The 23,171-nt window shown below is 41.3% G+C and overlaps 1 protein-coding gene across 1 annotated transcript in view; it reads left to right on the top strand.

The window, feature by feature from the left end:
• The first annotated feature begins 8,204 nt into the window (after positions 1 to 8,204).
• The window catches only part of MYH15 (myosin heavy chain 15), a 182,184-nt gene continuing 167,217 nt past the window's right edge, over positions 8,205 to 23,171 (top strand). The window contains 8 exon segments of the mRNA XM_060098804.1: positions 8,205 to 8,292; positions 12,486 to 12,592; positions 15,406 to 15,476; positions 15,478 to 15,547; positions 17,000 to 17,147; positions 17,791 to 17,818; positions 19,127 to 19,220; positions 21,033 to 21,125. Of these exon segments, the coding sequence (XP_059954787.1) occupies positions 8,205 to 8,292; positions 12,486 to 12,592; positions 15,406 to 15,476; positions 15,478 to 15,547; positions 17,000 to 17,147; positions 17,791 to 17,818; positions 19,127 to 19,220; positions 21,033 to 21,125 (699 nt within the window).

The following is a 23,171-nucleotide window of genomic DNA, read 5'->3' as shown; positions in this document are numbered from 1 at the left end:
GAGCAGAAGCCACGTATTAATTATTCAGGTATCCCTAGTATTTTGCCAATTTTTGGCACTTATTGGGTGTTCAAAAAGTATTTGTTTAATTTAATTGAACTAGAATACATAATACTCCAGTTTTATTTTAGAGGAGTATATCTTTGAATATCGATCATGTGAAGATGTTGATTATAACTGTACTTAGTCGAAACTCATATAATTATCCTGGATTAAGAACATATCATTTAGAAAAATACAAAATCAATGAGAATAATACAAATAATACCTTTGATTTATATTATACATCACCTTTTAGAGTTACTAAAATATTTAATACATATCATTTGGGCTGAATAATAGCACCAGCAATTCTAAACTAGGTGTTAAGCTGTTATGCCGATTATGGGTCACTGACCATAAGGAATATTTTACTAGATTGTGATAATGTTCTATTCTATCTAATATTTACTCTCTGAGTGTGGTTATAACTAGTGTATTATGGGAGAATATATTTGCCTTCAACTCTGAAGCATAAAGATACAGCCCCTAATCTTAGTTTTCTTCAGCTCCTCTTCATAGATCTATCATGAGTACTTTTTTTCTAAACTCTGCTCAAAACTGTCCATACTTTCAGCCTGGCTCTACTGTCATTGCCTGGTAAACCTGGGACACTTGTTTATTTGCTGGTACCTTTTATGCTCACCTATAAATTATGGAGCACTAAGATAGCTGATAATAAATAACTTTTAGTTCTAGAATTCCATGGATTCAAAAATTTTGGAATAATACAATACAGATTTCTTAACAAATACTTTTCTTTAAAAAATAAGCTACTTATTTAAACCTTTCCCTGCAAGTTCAGTTTTCTTGATATAATCAACCAGTTGACTTTTATCTTCATCATACTCCTTTTAACCATAGACCTAGATTTTCATTTCTCATCCAAAGTAGAGAATGGGGTAGTGATGCTTTTCTAACCACCATCATGATCCCTCCTAAGCTAGAGTTCAGCCAGGATGCTGTACAGCATCACACTTAGGAGCGTGAACTGAGGAGTCAGACTGATGGGCCTAATTTGCTTGTTGGTTCATTCCCTAAGCGTTTATTAAGGTCCTACTCCGTGCAAATGACTGAAGTCTGCTCTGAATGGAGCAGACCTAGTAGTCCCTGCCCTAAGATCACTTACATTTAGTTAAGAAGCTAGACAATTAAATAATAGTAACAATATAGAAGGAAGATTACCACGATACATGTAGTAAAGGGATCGAAGAACACATCTAAGAGGGACACAGCCTAGAGAACACCTTCCTGTAGAAAGGTTGCTTAATGGAGACCCAAAGGGTAAAGAGGAACTAGCCAGAGGGGGAGGGGCAGGACTGAAGGTTCCAGCCAGAAGTCACCTCATGTGTAAATGCCCAGAGGTCAGAGCCACTCTTGGTGATCACCAGGAATGCACCAGCCAGGTCAGGTCTTCAATGAGAGTAAGGGAGACCAGGTGGGGATGCTGGGCGGGCCAGAGGGTGGAGGGCTCTGCAGGCCCTGTTAACATTTTGGACTTTATCTCTAGGAACAAACATGGAAAGGTTTTAAATAAGACAGTAATATGATTGTGTTTCTGTATATGCAGCCTCACTCTGGATTGGCTGCTGTCAAGAGACCAATTCAGAGAGTAAAGTCATAAGCCAAGAGAGAAATGATAATGGCCTCGATCAAGGTGTTGGTGGGGAAATAGAAAAATACAGATGGTTCTGATCGATATTTAGATAAAGAGTCAGCAGAGCTTGGCAAATGATTGGATATGAAGGTGAAGGGAGAAATAGGAATCAAGGATGACTTTCATGTATCCAGATTCCAAACCAGAGGCATCACTTGCTACCTCTCCAAGTGTGCATCTTTATAAAATGTGGGTTATTTATATGTCCCTCATAGAACTGCTGTGAGATTTAAAAGAGTTAATATATGTAAAGCACATAACCCAGTGCCTGGTGTACAATAAATCCTCAGAAATGGTAACTACTCTTTGCACTTATAAAATAGTGTTGCTACTGAATCCACAGGTATCATTTCGGGGGCATATGAGATTCTTTCCTTTGAGTGCAAACTTTTATTTTTAAAATACAATTATAAGTGAGAGAGTCATGCCTCCATGACCTGTATCACCCTGTGTATAGCTCTATCCTAGCAGTTCTCATATGGGCTTCTAAGAGCTGATACACATCTCTGTAGCCCAGTTCTTCTTGAGGTCTTATTGCTCTTTTAACCCACAGAGCCTAAGAGGGCATACTCAAAAATGAAGGCATGACAGAATTTAATCAGAATTTTTTCTTGGGTAAATAGCAAATAGCTGAGTACAGAGAATTAGAGTTTTGATCCAAGGTGGGGAAACAGGAAGGAGTAGGACAAGGTGGCAAGGTGGTGTTGGACAGGATAGAAGGGGCCCCAGAAGCTGGGAGAGGGGCACCAGTGGAAGGAGGGAATGTCACTGATAAGCACTATGTTGGTTGAGGATGGGTCTTTGATTAGTCAATGGACACAGGGGAAGAGAACAGAAACAGGAAGGTTTCCCAGAACCAGGAAGTAGGATTAGAGACCAAAAAGTACCATTAGGATTTGTCTTTAGGAGATCATTAGAAAGAAGAGTTTCTGTGGCGTGATGGAGGTGGTGGGCTGGGGAGAGACCAGGGGGAGGGGGGCAGAGTGGCGAGTGTGCACTGGATTGCCTGGAGACGTGGGGTCATAATCATCATCACCCTTTGAAACGAGTGCTCCAAAGAATCAGTGATTTGTGCGATCTGCCTGATTTGTAATTCAATTCAACTCAATATTTTAACATTTCTCTCCTAAGGAGATAAACTTGCTTAAAGTCCCTGATTTTTTAGAAAGTTAATCGGCCTATAAATAAATAAAATGTAGGTATTATAGCTGGTTAAGGGAGGGTGGATTTATGCATAAAGACGAAGCGATTAGCAATTTTCTACTGAGTAAGTCTTGCTGAGTTGAGGCACGTAACAGATTATCCCAGCAGCATGAATATTAGATCTCGGCATCACTTGTCTCCCCAGTCATGCCCCTAATTAAGAGCATCTTGCAGCATTTCCGCAGATTTGCGGCGTTCACTGGGCCTTGTAAGTAAAAGTATTTCACTTACTGCCTTGAGACACATGTTCCAGCTTTTAGGGAATCATTTAAGTGCTTGATAATTCTCCCCTTCCTCTGTTGACATCTGGGTAAATCCATTCTCGTTTTCAGGCACTTTGTCTCCAATTTTAATAATGGAAGAGGCTTTGTCAAGAGATTCTTAGTGTTTGTTTACTCAGAGGAATATTACTATTTCTTCTTATTACTTGCATCAAGGTTTCCCAGCAGTGGAAGCCCTTGAAAGTAAACATGCATAATAACCTAACTTGATGAAGAACTCAATTGAATCTAATCAATTATGATGAAACCAACTTGAAAACTGTTGAGGTTGCTAACGTGAAAAGACTTTAACTCTTTTAACAATTTACTTAATAGGCATCGATTGAATTTCTGCTTACAGTAAAAGCACTAAAATGCCAACGTGGTGAGGATTTCAAAGGAGACAGTCTCTGTGTCTCCTCCCTCCAGCAATGTATTGTCTGGCCCTGATTGAAAGAGGTAAGATTGCCTGGTGATGGATTCACTGTGGTCATCAGTGAGAGGACTAGAGTCAACGTGACCTCCCAGGATAGAGCACTGCCCAAGTAAATGATCCCGTTGTTTCACCTGCATCCACCCAACTACAGCTGCCACTTTGTGAATTTCCATCTCCCCTCCCTACTTCCCCAACATATTGTCCTCTATTACAGTTTTACACATTTCAGATTCACTAATCAAGTTAGCATTCAAAGCCTGAACAAATGCTTGTGAATAGTAATAAGAGTAGTTAACATTGATTGAAATTTTACAATGCACCAGACACTGTGCTGACTTTCATTTATATATAATCGGCACATCATCTTAGGAGATAAAATAAGAACTTGTATTAGTACAGAGACTGGGATGTAACGTCTTCATTAAGGATATATTGATGGCAAAACCAGAAACTCACTTAAGACCATTTAAAGCTGAGTTTAGGGGAAAGGAATAGGGATTGATTGGAAGGTTATTGAAAGATTTTTTGAAAGCCAAAGGCAGGAATTGAATCTAGGTCTCAAGAGGTCTGTAACCGGGAAAGCTATTTGGAACACAGGCAAGCAATCTCTCTTTCTCTCTCTTTCCTCATCCCTTTATGGCTGCTTCTCCTCATTCTTATGATTCCCTCTCTGTTGATGCTTCTGCTGATTACCATGCATGTGGCACCACGTGACCACACCACAATGCCCACCTCAACCCCCAAGTCTGCATCACTCAGTTCAAGCAAAAGACCCAGAATGAGAGTGGCATCTAAGTCTCAAATCTGTCTTCCAGGAAAAGACACCGTGATTGTCCCTGACTGGATTGGGTACTCAGACTTGGCGTAATCACCTGGGCCAGTGACCAGTGTCACCTTACAGACATGACAGTTTGTGGTTCCTTGTCTGTGGATGAAGGCAGGCACTTCTCAGAGAAATGTGTGGGCTCAGTGGGCACTCCAAACAGTGTCTGCTAAAAGTGGCTAAGAACCTGAGAATTATATAATCAAGAGAACTTGGTGATCAATTGAATGTAGGCATGAGAGAGAAGGAGAAATTGGAAATGACTCGCAGGGTTCATTTGCAAAGATGGGAACCCTTCCATTGAAGAGGCAGGCAGAGGATGCTGGGGGAGAGAAGGAGCCCGTGAAAGAACAGTGTGAGGAAAAGGCCTCTCGTGTCAAGAAAATCATCACCCCTCCTAAGGTTTCAGCTGAGTGGTGAGCTGGGAGTCACAGCTGTACAAACTCACCTCTTCCCCTGGCTTCCACTGTCCCCTGGGCTCCCTCATTCTGACCTCTGCTGCATGACCAGCACCATTCCTCCCTGGGTTGGTGGGGGGGGGCACGAAGATTTTTCTCTTCAAATTTGCCTAAAGTGTAGCTATAATTCATGACAGAAGGAACTCCCTTTCCCAACCCTGTCCAACCCAGTCCCAGTCTATTACTCTAAGAGAGCAAAGAGCATATTTATCCTGCCCATTACTGTAGCCCCCAAGCCTAGTGTGGGCAGTTGTAGGTGGGCAATTTGTACATATTGAATGAGAGAATAAATGGACATTTTCAAAAAGCTATTGATGAAATACCTGGAGAGAGAGAGAGAACCACAGAAAATACAACCAGCATAAAATAGCTAATTTCCAAACTAGAGATTTTATTCTTAAAATAACTAAATGCTCTAGACTTAAAAGGCAGGTAACCAAATTGTTCCAGCTTGCGTGGGACTTCCCTGATTTGAGCACTGAAAGTCCCAAGTCCTGGGAAATGCTTCAGTCCCCAGACACCTGGAATGGCCAGTCACCCACGCTGGCGTCACTTCTCACATGACAGTTAACTTATTGCCTATTAAGGGCAGCTAGGTTCTGACCAGCATGAGCCTTTCCAGGCCAAGGTGAAAAGTTCACATGTCAACTCTCCCTTTCACATAAGGCTTTCGCACTCCTTGTCTTTACTAGGTAACCAAGACACATTTAACTCTGGAAATTGTTATCATGTCAATGTAAATGGAAGCATCGTGGTTTATATACTTATTTACTCAATCCCTGAGAAAGTGAAAAAGTGAGTGCTAGAACAGAACTGTAATAGTTGTTTGGCTGTACAACAAACATGCGTAAGTATCTAAGGCCTCTGTCTGAGGCCAACTTTCTGAGAGTAATGTTGCCTAAGTACCCTGTGGATGATGGATACATGTAATCTGCACTTCGTAGTTACTTCAAAGGTACTAATGTAGGTCATCCTCTTGGCCTCAGTTACCTACCTCCAAACAGTTATACTCCTGGCAATGCAGTTTCCTCCTATCCAGGGCTGCTTTCTACACCTTTAAGTATGCTAAGTCATCCAGACTAGGAAAGAGATTTACACAGCTGTGTGCTCTGTATTTTGATGTGAGCTCTTTATCCTTGGATGTTATAATAAGAACTACTTTAAAAAATCTGTTATATATGAAAGTACATGCACATGCCACAAACTGAAACAGACCAGAATGGTACAGAGTGAAGAGTAACTGTCTCCTTCTCCCACCCATATTCTGTTCCCCAGAGACATACCCGTTTCTTAGGTATCTTTCCAGGAAATGTGTACACACACACACACACACACACACACACACAAACTTATGGATATCTTCCATATCAAAGTATACTTCCTGAGCTCTACTGTCTATTGAGCACAAGTCACCAGGAAGTCACATGTAGTGAGAGGAGGAGGATAAGGTTTAATTCTCTCACAAATACAGACTCACAACTTGTCTCCCTGACTATGGTTTCTCCCCGTTCCAATTCACCCTGAACATGCTGCCAGAGCCATTTTCCTAAAATACTGCTTCCCCTCATGTCCTTGCCCAGAGTCTATGATGTTTCCTATAGACTGTTCCAAAGTTTCTCTGCCTAACTTTCAAAGCTTTCCTTCATCTAGCTCCATGTTAACTATTCAAATACTTATGAAGTATTATTATTACAAATCCTAAATCTGAATGCTCACCTGCAGAAAGGTCAATTTTATCTTTTTCTCCTGGGCAATGTCACTCCCTTTCCCATCTCTGGGCTTTGGCTCATGTGCTTCTCATGAGTAATTTTCTTCTCTCTATCTTGAAAAATGTCCCTATAGATTATAGGGACTTGCATTGTGTAGGGAGGGAAACTGAACCAAGAGAGATTAAGTGATTTCCTACAAGTCACGTGCTTATTTTCTGGCAGAGATAAAATTAACTCTTGTCCTGGACCATCAGTCTTTGCTTTAAACCGCACTCCTTAGATCCCAGAGGTGCTGTCGTGGATGCACCCAAGTCACCACGAAGCAAAGTATAGATTAAGTGCAGTAAAATACATGATTAGGCTTGTTAATTTTCACCCACGTATGAAATAGAAAGTGATTGAAGTTCATTCCAGACAGGGTAGACCATGACACTGTTCAGTCATGAGGTCCCAGACCTAAGCCACCTTGGAAAGTCCTTCTCTACCTTCTCATCTATAAAATGGGGCTAAGAAGACTTGCTGTGCAAGCTTGAGTGGAGAGGAAAAAGCCTAAGACCTTTTCTGTCTAATCGGAGAGACTGGCCTCTCATTTGGGATCGTGATAGCCCAGATTTCATTTCTTCTTCTCATTTTCAAATGTAAAGTGTGCAGATTAAAGATAAAGTAAGTAAAGTGTTTGGTATAGACTGAATGCTCGATGAATTTAGCCCTGATAATTTGCCCAGCAACTCAGTCCCTCCAAGACTGGAACTTGCCTTGCTTGAGCTGATGAACTCCTTACACCCACTCACTTCATTCACCACACAGCCTGCTTCCCTCCTTCAGCATGTGCTGCCCCAGGACAGCTTCCTAAAGATCCGTCTGCCAGCAGTTTCATATACCATCTGCTCTAGACACTCATCTCTGCTGCAGTACTCACCTTTTTATTCCTTTACTTTCTAATGCTGAACATTCCCCTCTTTGCTGCCATGATCTGCCTACGATGTTCCATCCACCTGGATGCACCTAGATACCTGCAAGCCCTTCCTCCCCTCCTACAAGGGCCCTGGTGTCCACAGCTCGACATTTCTCAGTCTGCCCCATTCCACCAACCACCAAGGTCAGAGCTCTATGCTTTCAGGTTGCATTATGACTTTCATGGGCTGTAGGCACTTTTGTCTTTCTGGGCCCCTTCCTTCACAAAAAGTATTAAAAACTGCATTTTACAACTGTATTGGTATAAAGACTGATTAATAGAATCCAGGCTGGTTTCATTATTATATATCATTAAGATTATATTCATATTTTTCTTCTGCTTTTAAATGAAATTAAAATAGTTTTGTGGGCCCTTAAAAGCATCATGGACTCTAGGCACTGGGCCTTCTGTGACTAGTGGATAAGTTGATCCTGCTAGAGTAAGATTCCTTGTGTACAGTTTTGTCATACACTTGAGACACGGCAGAGAGGTAGTGAAAAAGAAGACTTAACCCTCGTTGGTCCATCTGTGGTGAATAGTTTCTCACTTTAGGGCCTGATGTCTCCTTTCCCCTGGTTCCTTCCTACATGTGTCTTCTGCAGAGTGAATCCTTTCAGCTCACCGTTTAGGCCTCAGCCTGATGTGGTGTATCACTTTAAGGAGGATGGACCTCTCAGAGATTGGCGAGGCCGCGGCCTATCTCAGAAGAAGGGAGGCTGAGCTGCTTCTGCTCCAGGCCACGGCCTTCGATGGCAAGACTTGTGGCGCCTGCTGGCTTCACTTTATTTTACAGCTTCCAGGTGGCAACTATCTGATCAGTGGAGAGAAACCATCAGTTCTGGAGCCTAACTTATTTGCTTGGGGTGCAATCTGTCTCCATGAACCACTGAGCAGTTGAGGAGCTCAGGGTGTGGAGGGTAAAGATGGAAGTTTGTGGGCTTCCCTGGTGGCACAGTGGTTGGGAGTCCGCCTGCCGATGCAGGGGACGCAGGTTCGTGCCCCAGTCCGGGAGGATCCCACATGCCCCGGAGCGGCTGGGCCCGTGAGCCATGGCCGCTGAGCCTGCGCGTCCGGAGCCTGTGCTCCGCAACTGGAGAGGCCACAGCAGTCAGAGGCCCGTGTACCACAAAAAAAAAGATGGAAGTTTGCAAGGAAGAGCAGGAGGCCTGGGAGGCAACCCAGGCCCAAGCCCTGCTTACTTGGCCCTACAACAGGTTTTCTCTTCAAGGAGCACCCAGGTATGGCCCCAGATAAAGTCTTTCTCAGAAGCCTCTTCATGTGGGTAAATAGCAGAGGAGAGCGAGGGGGCTGGGACTGCAGGGGGGTTGGTGCACTGGTAGGAAGAATGAAGGAAAAGGCTCCAGGAAGGTGGGAGAAACAGAAATTGTCCTGGGCCCTCTTCAGGATTTGCTGATGCTGGAACTTTGCCCTCTGGCTGTCTTCTAGGTCAGGAGGGTCACTCAGCCAACACTAAACAGAAGATAATTGGGAGACTTGCTCACCCTGCTGAATAATTTCTTGGCAGTTATAGGCAAGGACAAAGGTTAATGAGGATTTACCCATAAGATAAAGGCTGAGTACTACATTAAAATCTCTAAATAAATGTTACATTTCCCCCCTCTTTCTATACATGTCTGGGCTGCATGGCCATCTTCTGAATTTTGGTTAATTGGAGACTTAGAGTCAGATTCACAGTGTGATCCAGCATCAAGCCACCTATATATCTCAATTCCAAAAAGTATTCAACAGCACAGCATAAACCCCGACTGAGAGTTGTTCTAGTACTCTGAATTAGTCAACATTAGGCTTTAATATGACCACTTATAATTCAAGCCAGTTAGGTAGCACGTTCTATTTCCATCATAGACCAGTCCTGGATCAGTTCCCAGTTTCCAGTCATTGGATGTCATTACTGTGATTGGATTTTAGAGTAGCTAATTATAATCCATCAAATCAAATACAATAACAGAACTATCCCTGAGGTCAGAACTGGTCATGCAGAAGCTTATCGCAAGTAGTTAGATAATGAGGGACAAGATCCTAGTGGTACCAGGGAGAAAGTCAAAATGCCAAAGCATTCGAGATAATTGGATGATACATTTAGTAGAATCAGCACTGTAAATAATTCCTTAAAATATAACAATAATTCCTTAAATATTTCCTTAAAATAATAATTCCTTAAAATATAACAATCCACATAATTTCTAATTTTTTTTTTTGGTCAAACAATCCTTCCTCATAGAAATGCACTGACAGTACAAAGAGGAGAGTCAGCAGAAGTTTTTCATCCCCCTGGGCTAGTAGACAATGGAGTCTGCTTTTTTGAACTCAGGCCAAATGGAAAATGGAAGCTGTGTGATAAGAGTATTTGGCAAGTAGTTTTGGGTTCAAATTCCCTGTTCTTGATGCTTTCTGGCTAATTAGAGCAAATCACTTTACCTTACTGAAACTCAGTTTCCTTATCTTTCAAATGGGAACATATGCTTTCTCTGCCTACCTTCCTTCATGAGTATCAAAGAAGACAATAAATGTGAAAAATAAACACAAGGCATTACTATGCTACCTAGAAAACTAGAATTGCTGGGTGTCAGGGAGGAAGTGTGCTTTCAGAAATAAAAACAAAACACCATTTCAAGGCAAATGTAAATGATTTTTATAGAACAAGTAAACCATCTAGTTAAAATAACTACAAAACTGAATACAGTATTACTTCAATTTTGATTAATATCATAGAAAAAAGACTTGAAAAAAATGCTTCAGATAGATAACAGTGGTTATCTCTGAGTTGTTCCATTATGGGTGATTATTTTAAAATGTTTTTCTTTACACATTTCTCTACTTGTAAAGCTTTTTTGCAATAAACACGTGTTACCTTTATTTTGGAAAATATATTTAATCATCTAAAACTATGAAATCATAGAGACAAACCTCCTGAGCTTACAGATGAGAAAACTAAGGCCCAAAGAGTTGAGGCCATTGCCTTACATCTTGTTACTAGCAAAGCCAGGCCTAAAATCCAGGTGGCCTGAATCAAAGCCATTGCTGTCTATGTTTCCATCCTTGCAGTTATTCATGAGAATTCAAGGAATTAAAAGTTGACTGAGTTTATTTACTTCATCTTCAGAACCATCCTTCTCTGGGACTCGGTCTCCAGTAGGTAAGTGCTTCCAAAAATTCTTCTCTCCCACTGTTTCCAGAGGTGATAAAAGAAAGAGTTAATCATGAGGAAGGTGATGAACATAATTTCTGAGAGAAAAACTGGAGGGAAAAAAGCTCAGCATATAATATAGAGGAAGAATGCTTTAGTGGAAAAGCTCTGATTTAGGAGGTAAATGATCTAATTTCTAGTGTCATTATTCTAATGACTGTCACTAATTAGCTATGTGACTGTGGACAACTCTGTTAATCTCTCGTCCCAGGTTCTTTTTCTAAAAAAAATAAAAATGACAAAAGGGAAGTCTGTGCCAGGTGGTACCCATGTTTCTTTCAAGTAATAACACTTGGTTTAAAATGCAGTACCTTAAGCAACACAATGTATGCAAATGGGTGCTTTTCAAAAACAAGCTTATTTTCATAGACATAACACAAAGCCAAATTAGCTTTTGCAAAAAAACCCAAAATGATTAATACAATTAAAACCAGTATTTAAAATGCAAACAACAAGTACAAGCAAATGCAAAATCAATCAGATAGGAATACAAAAATCCTCTTGCCCAGCAGTTTGAGTGGTGAATTGGTTGTAACCAGGGAAAGGGAAAGAGAGCACAGTGTAGGTGGTGATGGCAGGAAAGTAGTGAGCAATGAAATTCTTTTCAGAGACAAGTGTGATGGAAGAGGGGTGCGTGCCGCCCAGCTTCACCTCCTTCTTCCACACTCAGTCCTCAAGTCCTATCGTCCACCTCTGGGGAGAACATCTGGCGAGGCTGCCCATCCTGCAGCAGTGAGGCTCGCTAGCTTTTGTGATTCATGTGTTTTGGGGAGGGGGGATGGAGTTGGCACTACCAGCCAGTGCTGTGGCTGCAGTAGGGTCTCCCCTGTGCATCCCACAGCCCTAGGCTCAGATTTTCCCTCTTCCAGCCAAATGCTCTCCTTGCCCCCTCCCCTCTATCTACCTGAGGAGCTGTGAACAGGGATTTCTGTGAGCTTCTGGTAAGACTCACTTTCCTTTAAGAGACTCTTTCTTATTCATCTTCCCTAGTGATCTGCCTCAGGTGGGAGAGGAGTTGAGAAGCACCCGAGCGAGGCCAAGAGAAGCTGCCTCAGATGTTCATAAGAATTCTGGCTTGTGTCACCCAAAGCCTCTTATTGGTTGATCGCTTTGTAGAGGGCTGCTTTGCTAAGGTGTGAGACATGGGGTTGAGGCAGGGGGAGAGAAAAACAATATATAGGGAAAAATAATATGAATCATTTATGCTGTATGACAGCAATCATCCATATTCTCTCTCCTCAATTCTCCCCCCTCCAAGTCTACCGTATAATTCTCTTAGCAGGCTTTCATTCCAAAATTAAAAATAAGGTCTAAAGAAATCCTGACAGACAGACATGGCCACGAACCTAAATTTTCACTTAGTTGTAACCAGACCTTTCTGAGGGAAGTATTTTGGAGGGAGTTGGGAAGGCTAAGAGCACCAGGCAAACCACCAAGCACCTGGGGCTGTGAGTGGGAGGTAAGTGTGGGGATTGGGAGAGGTGGGTAAGGTTTTAGCAAAATGTTCCCAATCTCCACTTGCTGAAACGCTTCTTGCTCCTAAACAGTCCTTATGTAGGTTTACCTTCAGGGTGAGCGTTCATGATTTTATCTAACTTTGTAACTTCCTACATTGGTGACACCGGGTCAACAAGCAGACTTAGCAGAAATGAGACCATGTCCATCAGTATGAAAGTGTCCAACGTACATTTCCTACAGGGACTGTAGTTAAATATCCATTTTTTTTTCCCTCTGTAGGGAAGAAGAAATGCTGGATTCATGATGGGAAGAACACTTATGTTGAGGCTGAGATTAGAGGGGGTGGAGATGATGGCAGAATAATTGTTGAGACAACAGATGGAAAGGTAAAGAAATCTTTATTTCAGCCCATTGGTGACTAAGTTCTCTATTTAATTTAATAATTAGGTGTGTCCTTTCTCTAATTGTTTTGTTAAAAACCTGGGGTAGGAGATGCCACTGATACACTTTAGAAAACTCATTAATCTTTAAGAAGCTCCTCCACTTAACTATCGAAGATGTAATGACGAACATTGAAGAATCAGAGTAAACCGGCTGCCGGTGGTAAAGCTCATTAACTCTATCGTATTTCAAGTTCTTTTTTTTTTTTTTTTGCAGTACGTGGGCCTCTCACTGTTGTGGCCTCTCCCGTTGTGGAGCACAGGCTCCGGACGCGCAGGCTCAGCGGCCGTGGCTCATGGGCTTAGTTGCTCCGCAGCACGTGGGATCTTCCCGGACCGGGGCACGAACCAGTGTCCCCTGCATCGGCAGGTGGACTCTCAACCACTGCGCCACCAGGGAAGCCCTCAAGTTCTTTTTTAAAGGTGCCTCTTGGAGTAAATAATGACCTTAGGAACTGTGAAGCAAGCTATGTTTGTAGGATCAGGAAAGAGTGGGATAATCTGAATAAACATAGAACAGTGTCAGAGGAACCAAGAAATGGGAGAATGGTCTGTAATGTCAAACGCTAGAGAAAGAGATTTAGGGCTTGGAGAGAGCCTTGAACTTCAGAATTAGGAGGTCACCTATGACCTTTGAAAGAGAAGCTTAGGTCAAGTGTTGGGGCATAAGTTAGACTGTGAGGGGTCATAGAGAGAATGTGTAGTGAGGCTGTAACAGTCCCCAACCCCTTCTCCCTGTCACCAAGGTATTCAGAGCAACAGGGCAATATTGTACAGACAGCCTACTCTCAGAACCTTTGCCTGCATCACTGACCTCAGGTGCCTGCCAGCTCCATGGCAGAGAATTGGGCCCTATTTCTGCCCTGACTTGGATGAACACTTCATTATAGATTTTACAGATGATTTCCTGCCCATATGCACTTCACCAATCTCCTTCCAATTCTGCCCTTCCCGACTCCATAACAAGCCACATCCTATAACAAACAGGTACGATCATTATCAAGAAAGTTTGTCTTTTTCATGCCCTTATCTTTGTATTTAGACAATTTATGATCTAAAGCATTGCCATCTGAATTGTAAAATTCTGGAGGCCACTGAAAAACTACCACTTATGGTGTCTTAATATGCCTTCCTGATGGTGTCTGTACATTTAAAAAATCACAAGTTAGGTAGATTTTATATAACTAATTAATGGAATTAAGGACAAAACTTGGTCCTTATCAATAGGAATATACATATTTAGGCAAGGGAAAAATTCAGAATGTCTTAAATAAGGAAACTAAGGGATTCAATGATTTTCTCCCAGTCTGTGTGTTGTCTTTTCACTTTCTTGATTGTGTCCAGTTCAACTTTATTAGGCCTCCAGATGAGAAGTTTGTTCTTCTGAGCACATTTTTTAAAACTGCTCTTTTTAACAGTATTTATGATGATTTGTGAATATAATGTGATTACAACTATGAAAGAAATCATAGGAAGAAGAACATGAAAGCAACAAGTTAATGATATAGAAAGAGGAGTCTAAAGGTGGGTGGCTTTGTTCAGCTTGACCTTTCACCATCTAATGGAGGTCCCATTCCCCCCAGCCCCACTCTGCATCTCCCTGGCTCCAGGCTTCCTCCTCCTGATGTTAGAAGTGACTACACTTCCATCACCTTTGGTCTTTGTAACATTAACAAAGACAATAAAGCCAGTGGGTGGAGAGTAATACTTAAAGTTGGTAACGAAAGGAGAGAAAAATAGAATCAGAGCTGAGGGGAGGTTTTTGGTGTAAGAGACCTGATTATGTTCTATGGGAGAGAAGGAGTCCATGAAATATGGAAACTGAAAGGGACTCAAAAGAAAAGGGATTACTGTTTGAACAATGTCAAAGAAGACCATGGATAGGAATGAGATCAGGAATACTGAGAGTGTGGGAGACTCAGAAGAAGCAGTTATTACCAACTGGGATTAAATGGAGCAATAAGCTGATACCAATATGCATTAATCAAGGAAAAGGGCTATAGGAAATGAGGTTAGGAAACTTCTGAGAGTAACTCTAAGCAACTATTTGGTAGTAGCAATGCATCCATATTAATTAAGATATTAATACTTATTGAGTACCTACTATGTCCTTAGCATTGTGATAAGGGCTTTAATAACTTTAGAAGAAGAAAACATCTAGACTACTTCATAAGATGCTTATAATCTAGCTGGGAAATAGTTTAACACAGCCACTTATTAAAACATACACAAGAGTTAATACTCTCAAGATAGTACAGGTTATGTATATGGTAAAAGACTTAAGGAGGGAAAAATAATGAGCTGGGGGAGTTGGGGAAGGCTTGAGGAAGAGAATAGGTCTTAAGCCAAGTCTGGAAGGATGAGTCTGCCTCCTTGATCATTCACTCTAAATTCCTTCTTCTAAACCTCTAGGATATGTTGAGACATCTAGAGAGGGGCTGGATCATGAGCAATATAATGTGTGTTCTCTCAGGGGCAATCTCAGTCTGAGGAGCCACAGGATCAGGGCACTGCAATTTAGAAAATTTTAATTCAACAAAAACACTTTTAAAAAACTTTATCTTCGGGCAAGGAGAGAACATGAGTTGGAGGAACACCTGTTTCTTGGGAAAAACAGGTTGGTTTAACCTCCTCTGGCTCCATCCTCTAATGAGGCATCTTCTTCTTAACTCCTTGAAAATTCTTCCCAATGCATGGCAAAAATGAATGAGCATAGAAGAAATAGGGGAATATATCTTACATTTTCCTCCTCTCTGCAGAGTCTGAGTGTCAAGGAGGGCGAAATCCAGCAGATGAATCCCCCAGAGTTTGAAATGATTAAAGACATGGCAACTGACTCACCTCAATGAAACATCTGTGCTGCATGCCCTGAAGAGGCGCTATAATCATTGGATGATCTATGTACGCGTATATGCTTCACTCCTGAAACAGAATGCCGGCATCACATTGGCGATGTCCCAGCGCTCTTTTGGGTGAAAAAGATATTGAATGTAAGCATACTCATATGAGAATAATCCTTGAGAAATGCCCACTAGGAAGGGACATTATCTTAGCATTTCCCCAGTTTTATTTGGTCAGTATTCATATCCCTTCCCACAGGTTTTCATCCTAAAGTAAAGGCATGAGGCTTGGAGCATGATAGACCCGTGTCCAAATGCCACCTCTGTTTCTTACTAGTAGTTTTCTTCTTGAAGTCACCTTATCTGTAAAGTGGGATAATAATGTCTGTCTCGCCATGGTAGCTTGGAGGATAAATAAAAGAATGTAAAGCATGTAGTTCAGTGCCTGTTACCTAGTTAGTGCTCAATAAATGGAATAATTTTTTTCATCATCATTAAATTGGTGATGATTGGTTGCTCAGCTTCTTTCGTTCACTCAATCTATTCAGCAGGAGCTGCACTGAGCAGATTAGTCAAAGTTGATGGCATTTGGGACCCATTGCTATAGCAGCCTTGCCATGCAGCCAGCTTGCTCCTGGGCACTCTGTTTTACGGTGTGACTGTCTTTGTTTCCCTAAGATGCTGTAACAAAATTACCGGAAACAGGGTGGCTTAAAACAATAGAAACTTATTCTGTCACAGTTCTAGAGGCCGGAGTCCAAGATCAAATAAACTCAGCAGTCACACTCCCTCTAGAGCCTCTAGGGGAGAATCATTCCTTACCTGTGCCGGTTTCCAGTGGCTTTTGGCATATTCCCTGTGGCCGCATCACTCCAGTCTTTGCCTCCATCTCCACATCACCGACTCCTCTGTGTGTCTCTTATACGGTGATTAGCTGTTGGATTTAAGGCCCATCCAGATATCATCCTGAGGTTCTTACCTTAATTACACGTGCAGAGATCCTTTTTCCAGATAAGATCCCGTTCACAGGTTCTAGAGATTAAGACGTGTACATATCTTTTGGGGAGCCACAGTCCAGCCACCACGGTTTGAGTGACCCACATGAGCTATTACCCCAGTGCCTTAAGCATCAGGTTCCTAATCTTGCAGAGGCACAGGTTCCCTTTGGGCCTCAAATGCCTGAGAGCTGGTTACCAAAATCAACAAGCCTTCTGTCAGAGTCCTCCTTGTCTTCAAAAGTTGTGTGTGTGTGTGTGTGTGTGTGAGAGAGACAAGTTAGTGGTTGACAAATCTCCCAGGGGAGAGGTAATCCCAGGCCCCCTTGTTAGTCTAATATGGTTCTGTCTCTTCCTATTAGAAGTCCCTGCTGTGCAAGAACCCAAAAGCTCTCTTTCTTTTAGTTCCTTTATAAGTAAATATTCATTCGAGCAAATGTTACCTGACGTTGAAAGAGCTGACAAACCTGGAAGTATTCCTAACTTGTTTTCGGAAATCTTTTCTGATCTTCTGTCAGATATATTCGGGTCTCTCCTGTGTGAGCCTCAAAAGTGGCTTCCAGTAACACAGAGCAGTGGCAGCCATCTACAAAGGGAAGAGGCGGTCAGAGGCTCCCCCTCACATCTTCGCTGTGGCCAATAATGCCTTTCAGGATATGCTTCACAGTAAGTGGCTGCCCTACAAAATGAAGGGTAAAAATATCTGATCTACTTTTTCTCTGTGTCCCTAAGAGGCAGGTAGGCATTGTGAGCGGAGCATGGCCTTTATAGTTGCCTAATCACTTGAAGCCTCCGTTTTCTTCTGGATAAAACGTGAGCAAAATAGGGCCTACCTCCTAGGGTTATGGGGACGATTAGCTCGCATATCAAATTAAGTGACATAATGCCTTGAAAGTGCTCAGCCCAGTGTCTGGCCCAGAGTGAGCCCCCTGTAGATGTCAGCTTTTATTACAAAAAGTACCTGCTAGAATGTCTGGCACAAAGAGGTTATTCTGTAGCTATTATTACACCAGTCTTAATAAAAGGCTTAAAATAGTGATATGTCAACCATTCGTCATTTACCATTTGTATCTGGATCAAGGAGAGAGTGATAGAGTTCGTATGATCTTATGACTGGCCTACATAGAGTCAAGAGAAAATCTATTTTACTTTGTACCATTGAAATGGTATTTTTTCTAACTGTATACAGAGCAAATCCTTCTCCTTGTGTCTGACTTCAAACTGTAACCAAGGAAATTTTGAATAAGTTCATGCCAGTACATGGCAACTCTGGTAGAAGAATGATCTGACATTTTCCTTTCTCTTGTAGATCGAAAGAATCAGTCTGTACTCTTCACGTTAAGTGTTTGCCTTGCTTTTTCTTTTTGGCCAGCAGTGAGTGTTTCAATCGAAACAGACACCTACATTTCACTGGATAGGAAACATAAATTCACTGACTTTGAATTGTTGTTCTTTAGATACCGAATACATTCTAGGCAAGAGTAAGATAGGAAAGTGTCATAACACTTTAGTCAGTGATTAGCCAACTATGGTGCCAGCTAGGCTGCCTCCCATTTTAGAAGATCCTTTGGAACCTGCAGTGCACATGCTGGGCTTAATCATTTTCTTGATGGAGAGAGCTCCCTGTCCAAATGATCATTTTCAAAGTTCTCTGGTCTGGCTAACTGGGCAGAAAGACTGAAAGTCCAGTGGGTATGACCACAGAATAGATAACATGCTGTTGTGAGCAGCCAGAATGGGGCAGGCCAAGGTACATTAAGTAGTGGGAACTAAAAGATGGTGAGGTTTAGAGGGACAAGAAAAGGGAGTGAAGAAGAAGGATGGAAAGGATTTCACTGATACCATATTGTATGTTAATTTTGATGGGAAGAGCATTGGCTGGCCAGGTGAACTGTCAGCATGGTGGTTGAGGGGAGAGGCTGGGACTCGAGAAGCAGTCAAATGCTCAAGTTCTTGCTCTTCCTATGCAGTGATGATGCCACCTCATGTGTTAGGCTGTCCATTAGCTTCAGCCATCCCCAGAAAAATAATAGGTCTCCGAATCTTAGAGCTAGAAGAGTGGTTAAAGTTCAGCCCTTTGCAGAGGGGTTAGACTATTTTCTGGAGTTGCAGGCAGATAAAGGCAGGCCTTGATACTATGATGCTTTGGGTGAGAGGCTATAAATTCACTGTTGTGTTCTCTCCACATTACAAAGTTAGCTGATTATCAAAGGTAAAAGGGAAGTCTAAAGCTCAACTTCCTGGTAGAATGTTTCGTAGGTTCTCTTCCGAGGGACCTGGCCATGTGATGGTAGCCTTCATATGTGACAATCTCTTGAACAGTTGGTGGTGAGGAGACCTATCTCTAATTAGCAAAGATACTCTTCAACTTTTTGTTAACAGGACCATGAGGAACAGGCTTCTTATTTTTATAAAGTCTTTGATCTTTCCCTACTCCAGATTTTTGCTCATGTTTTTCCAGCCTGAGATGTCCTTTTCCTTCTCCCAACCAACTAAATGTTTGCATCTCCTTCAAGTTCCCTCTTAAGTTCCGTTTTTCTATAAACCTTTCCCTCTTGCCTTAGTTTATATGTTTAAAATTATTTATCTTTCATTGTATTTATAATCTGAACCAGTTAACTGTGTCATTGAATTTCCAATCATAGAGGAGAATCTGGTGCTGGAAAGACTGTGAACACCAAACATATTATCCAGTACTTTGCCACCATAGCAACCACGGGTGAATCCAGAGAAAAGCCAGTAAGTGTTTATACATCTTGGCAGAAAAGGTGGATGGCCCTATCTGCTAATCATGGAGGCTCTGCCCCGATCACTTATGGGGAGAAAGGAGGAAACCGCACCATAGAACAATTAAAAAATTATAGAAAATTCTTTTCCCCCATTTTTCCTTTGCCTCTTGGGAGGGTCATCAAGTACTCTGAACCAATAACCCGAAAACATTAAATTACATAATTTGTTTCAGATCTGCTTCAAGGGGCATTTACTGGCCTGATCTTTGTTGCTTGGACCCTCTGAGAATTAGCTACTTAAGATCCAAACCACCTTCCCCCAAAACTAGGGTTACCAATGCCTTGAATGGCCACTTTTGATATTTCTTAATATTGAATATCTTCTTTGTGGTATTTCTTTAGCTACTGTGAGATGTCAGAATCCCTCAAATATGTACCAATAGAAAGAACTCTGCTTCCTTTACCACTAACTTCTGGACCAAATCCCAAATGCCCAATGGATGTACCCTCAACTTCAATCACATTCTAGGTTCTGAAAACTTTACCTTCTCTCTTTCTCTAATTATTTTTATCCTTGGTAATTTTTGCTTTAGCTTACTTTGTTTAGCTCCATTAACAGGTTGATGGTAATAATCTGAGGATACCTAGACCATGAGAGTTGGTATGCAAAATAAGATTAGATAATGCTGAGCAAAACTCAAAATCAATGAGTTACTGAGCTGTTGGAGCCTCTCATCTATGTCTGACATTACTGCTTTGCTTTTTCAGTATGATCCTAGATGTCTCCTGCTGTATTTGCAAGATAAGAAGTATATCAAAATAGCAATCTAGTCCAATTTCCACACCATAGAAAGTTTCTTTTCCAACCACCACATTCCTGAATTTGATTGATTTCTCTAGGTATCATTGAATTCTATTATTCACTAGATATTACTTCATATGTGTGTACATTTTAGGTTGTTTTGTGTGCATTTGTTTGTTTGGTCTAACCATTGAGCCCTATGATTATACATAACACAATACATAATACATAAAAGTTCTGTGAAAAATTTGGCTTATATAGCCCTTTTATTTATTTAAAGGACAGTAGACCCATAATACATAGAAGGAATATAGTATTTGTAAATCTATAAATTCTTAAATACCACATACTATAAAATGCCCCCCATAAAATGTATCTTTGAGGCTGACTGGAAAAAAACAAAGCTATGTTGCAGTTTAGGTGCTAAGTGGTCATTAGAACTCGCTCAGTGTAGGTGACCTGCTTTGGCCCATCAGCCTGAACCAATATGATTCAAACTCAAGACCAATAATACCATTTCAAGTCACTGCTTGGTGTGAACCTCTAGGTTACTTAGGAATAACAGCAAGCAAAAATGTAATTTAATAATGCTGCATCTGCTGTATTATTTTTGGATAAATTTCCAGGTGTAAGGATTGAATGGGAAGAGAGGCAGATTAGCAATGAGGGGGGATATATGGAATGAAGTTTGGAAATAGGCCATGGTATTTGTTGTTGTTGTTTACTTTGGTAAAATATCAGTTTTCTTTTCCTACTCAGGCCAATGCCAACCAAAAGAGAAGCACTGCAAATAAATGAACTCCCACATATAGTCATGGGGCATCATATATTGTCAATCTTTCATCTATCTATTTTTGAGTTCCCGTTCCAAAATAACCTTTCATCACCAAAGTTGGAAGTAGTTTTTGGCTACTGGTTACCAAAACAAGAATGAGGTTTGACCTGGGTATGGAGGGCTTGCCATATTACAGAATTCTGGGAAAAGTTTCATCAGCTTTATTTCTCTTACCTGTATCCCAGGGGACTCTACAAAATCAAATCAAATGAGTGAATCCTGTCTTGGAAGCATTTGGAAATGCCAAAACCTTGAGAAATGACAACTCCTCTCGCTTTGTAAGTAACATGATTGAGCAATATATCAGAGTCTAGTTTTTAGCAAATGGTAAAATTCATGCCTGAGCACACAGATCCAAAAATTTTTTTAGAACATCAAAGGAGGTTATTGGGGCTTCCCTGGTGGCGCAGTGGTTGGGAGTCCGCCTGCTGATGCAGGGGACACAGGTTCGTGCCCCAGTCTGAGAGGATCCCACGTGCCACGGAGCGGCTGGGCCTGTGAGCCATGGCCGCTGGGCCTGTGCGTCCGGAGCCTGTGCTCCGCAATGGGAGAGGCCACAACAGTGAGAGGCCTGCGTACCACAAAAAAAAAAAAAAAAAAAAAAAGAAGGTTATTGATTAATGTTCATAATATTGTTAGATTCCTCAAGGAAGTCTGCCAGCTTCATCATTAAGACAATTAAATACATAGAAATATGTACTTGAGAAGCTTCTGCTGTTTGGTTAATTTCAGGAAGAAAATATTTATCTTAATAGTGTCAAATTCCTTTATACTCCCAGTAGGGAAGCTCATTCAGCAAATTCTAATAATGTTTTATATTTTAGTACATTTTACAGATCTGTAAATACTTTCTCCTTCATAATTTCCTATACTCCTTGTAATAAGTCATTTTAGCAAGCACTTCCAAATTCACTTACTACAATTATTGTTTCTACTCCTGCCTATGGCCCCCCTGCCCCTGCATATTTTTCATTGAGGATTTTTTGGGGGGGCACAGGGAGAAAGCACTTTTTAAAGTAGCTTTTGATAACTAGCAGTCCCATGATAGAAGAAGAATTTGGATTTCAAACTCAAGCTTCACCAATCCGTTTTATGCCAAGAATGAGTGGCAGGGAGCCACTATATAATTTACAAGGAAATTTGCAGAAGGCTTCCTGTTTGAGGCTCTAGGCATAATTAAATAACAGCCTCCTGCTGATTTGGCTGGTTTCCCTCCAAAGCCTTAGAGCTGCCCTGACTACACTTACATCTGCTTGCGATGTCCGGCTGCATAGCAGGTACTAATACTGGGCAATAAAACAACTGCTAGATTTGGGATTTGTTAGAATTTGGAGGGATTTTCCACTTAAATATGAAAGAAAGAAAGCTTAAAAAAAAAAAAAAACCGAGAGAGCAAAAGGAAGGATGGAAGAGAGGGAGGGAAAAATGGAAGATAAAGGAAAGGGAAGAGAGTAAAAGAAAAGAACAGTGAGTAGAAAGAAACGTAAATAAGGAAAGAAAGCAACTGAAAAAGACCAAGAACAAGAAAAAAATTGGAAGAATAGAAGGAAAGAAAGACGTAGAAAAGCACAGTAAACAAAATGGATGAATGGAAAGAAGGAAGGAAAGAAGGGAGAAGGAAAGAGAAGAGGGGGTTCAAAAAATCAAGAAATGCAGATTAAATTCTTTCGATTAATACTCTGTTGTATACTATGCATGAAGAATGTCACCTGCCATATCAGTAAAAAAGGATGTTGCAGCCATCAAACCATCAGCCACTGTAGTCGCTCCCTACCCCACCACTGTGCACCCTGAGGGGACTCAGGTTGGAGAAAAGCAAGATATTGGCCCTAGGTAGTTAAGGTGCATATCAAAGGAACAATTTCAATGAGCCAAACTCTTGCATCTTCTCATACATAGAAAAGCACTAAATTCATTAACTTGAGATGTCTGATTTTCTTTAATTAGCAGTAATCTTTTGATGTTTCGACCACCTAGTTTCTGTTGCAAAAACTCCTATATATCCAGGGACCTCCCTTACCTCTGAGGAGCAGTCCCTCAGAGCTACCTGAGAGGCTGTCTTCTGGGCTTAAGTCCTCAGAAAGTCCACTGAATAAACATAATTCTCTACTTTCAGGTTGTGCTTTTTTTTCAGTGGACAATACACATATTTATATGTAAATGTACATATGCATAGAGGTACACATATATGTGTGTATATATATACATGCGTATGTTTGTGTGTGTGACTCCCAGTAGCCTGCATTTTTTAACTTAATGGCTTAATCACCTTGTATTGGCCACTCTCCTTCTCTTGCCTGGCTGCAGTCCTGGTCTGATTCCTT

Source organism: Mesoplodon densirostris, chromosome 5, assembly GCF_025265405.1.
Source record: "Mesoplodon densirostris isolate mMesDen1 chromosome 5, mMesDen1 primary haplotype, whole genome shotgun sequence".
NCBI lineage: Eukaryota > Metazoa > Chordata > Mammalia > Artiodactyla > Ziphiidae > Mesoplodon > Mesoplodon densirostris.
This window is presented reverse-complemented; position numbering and strand designations above follow the sequence as displayed.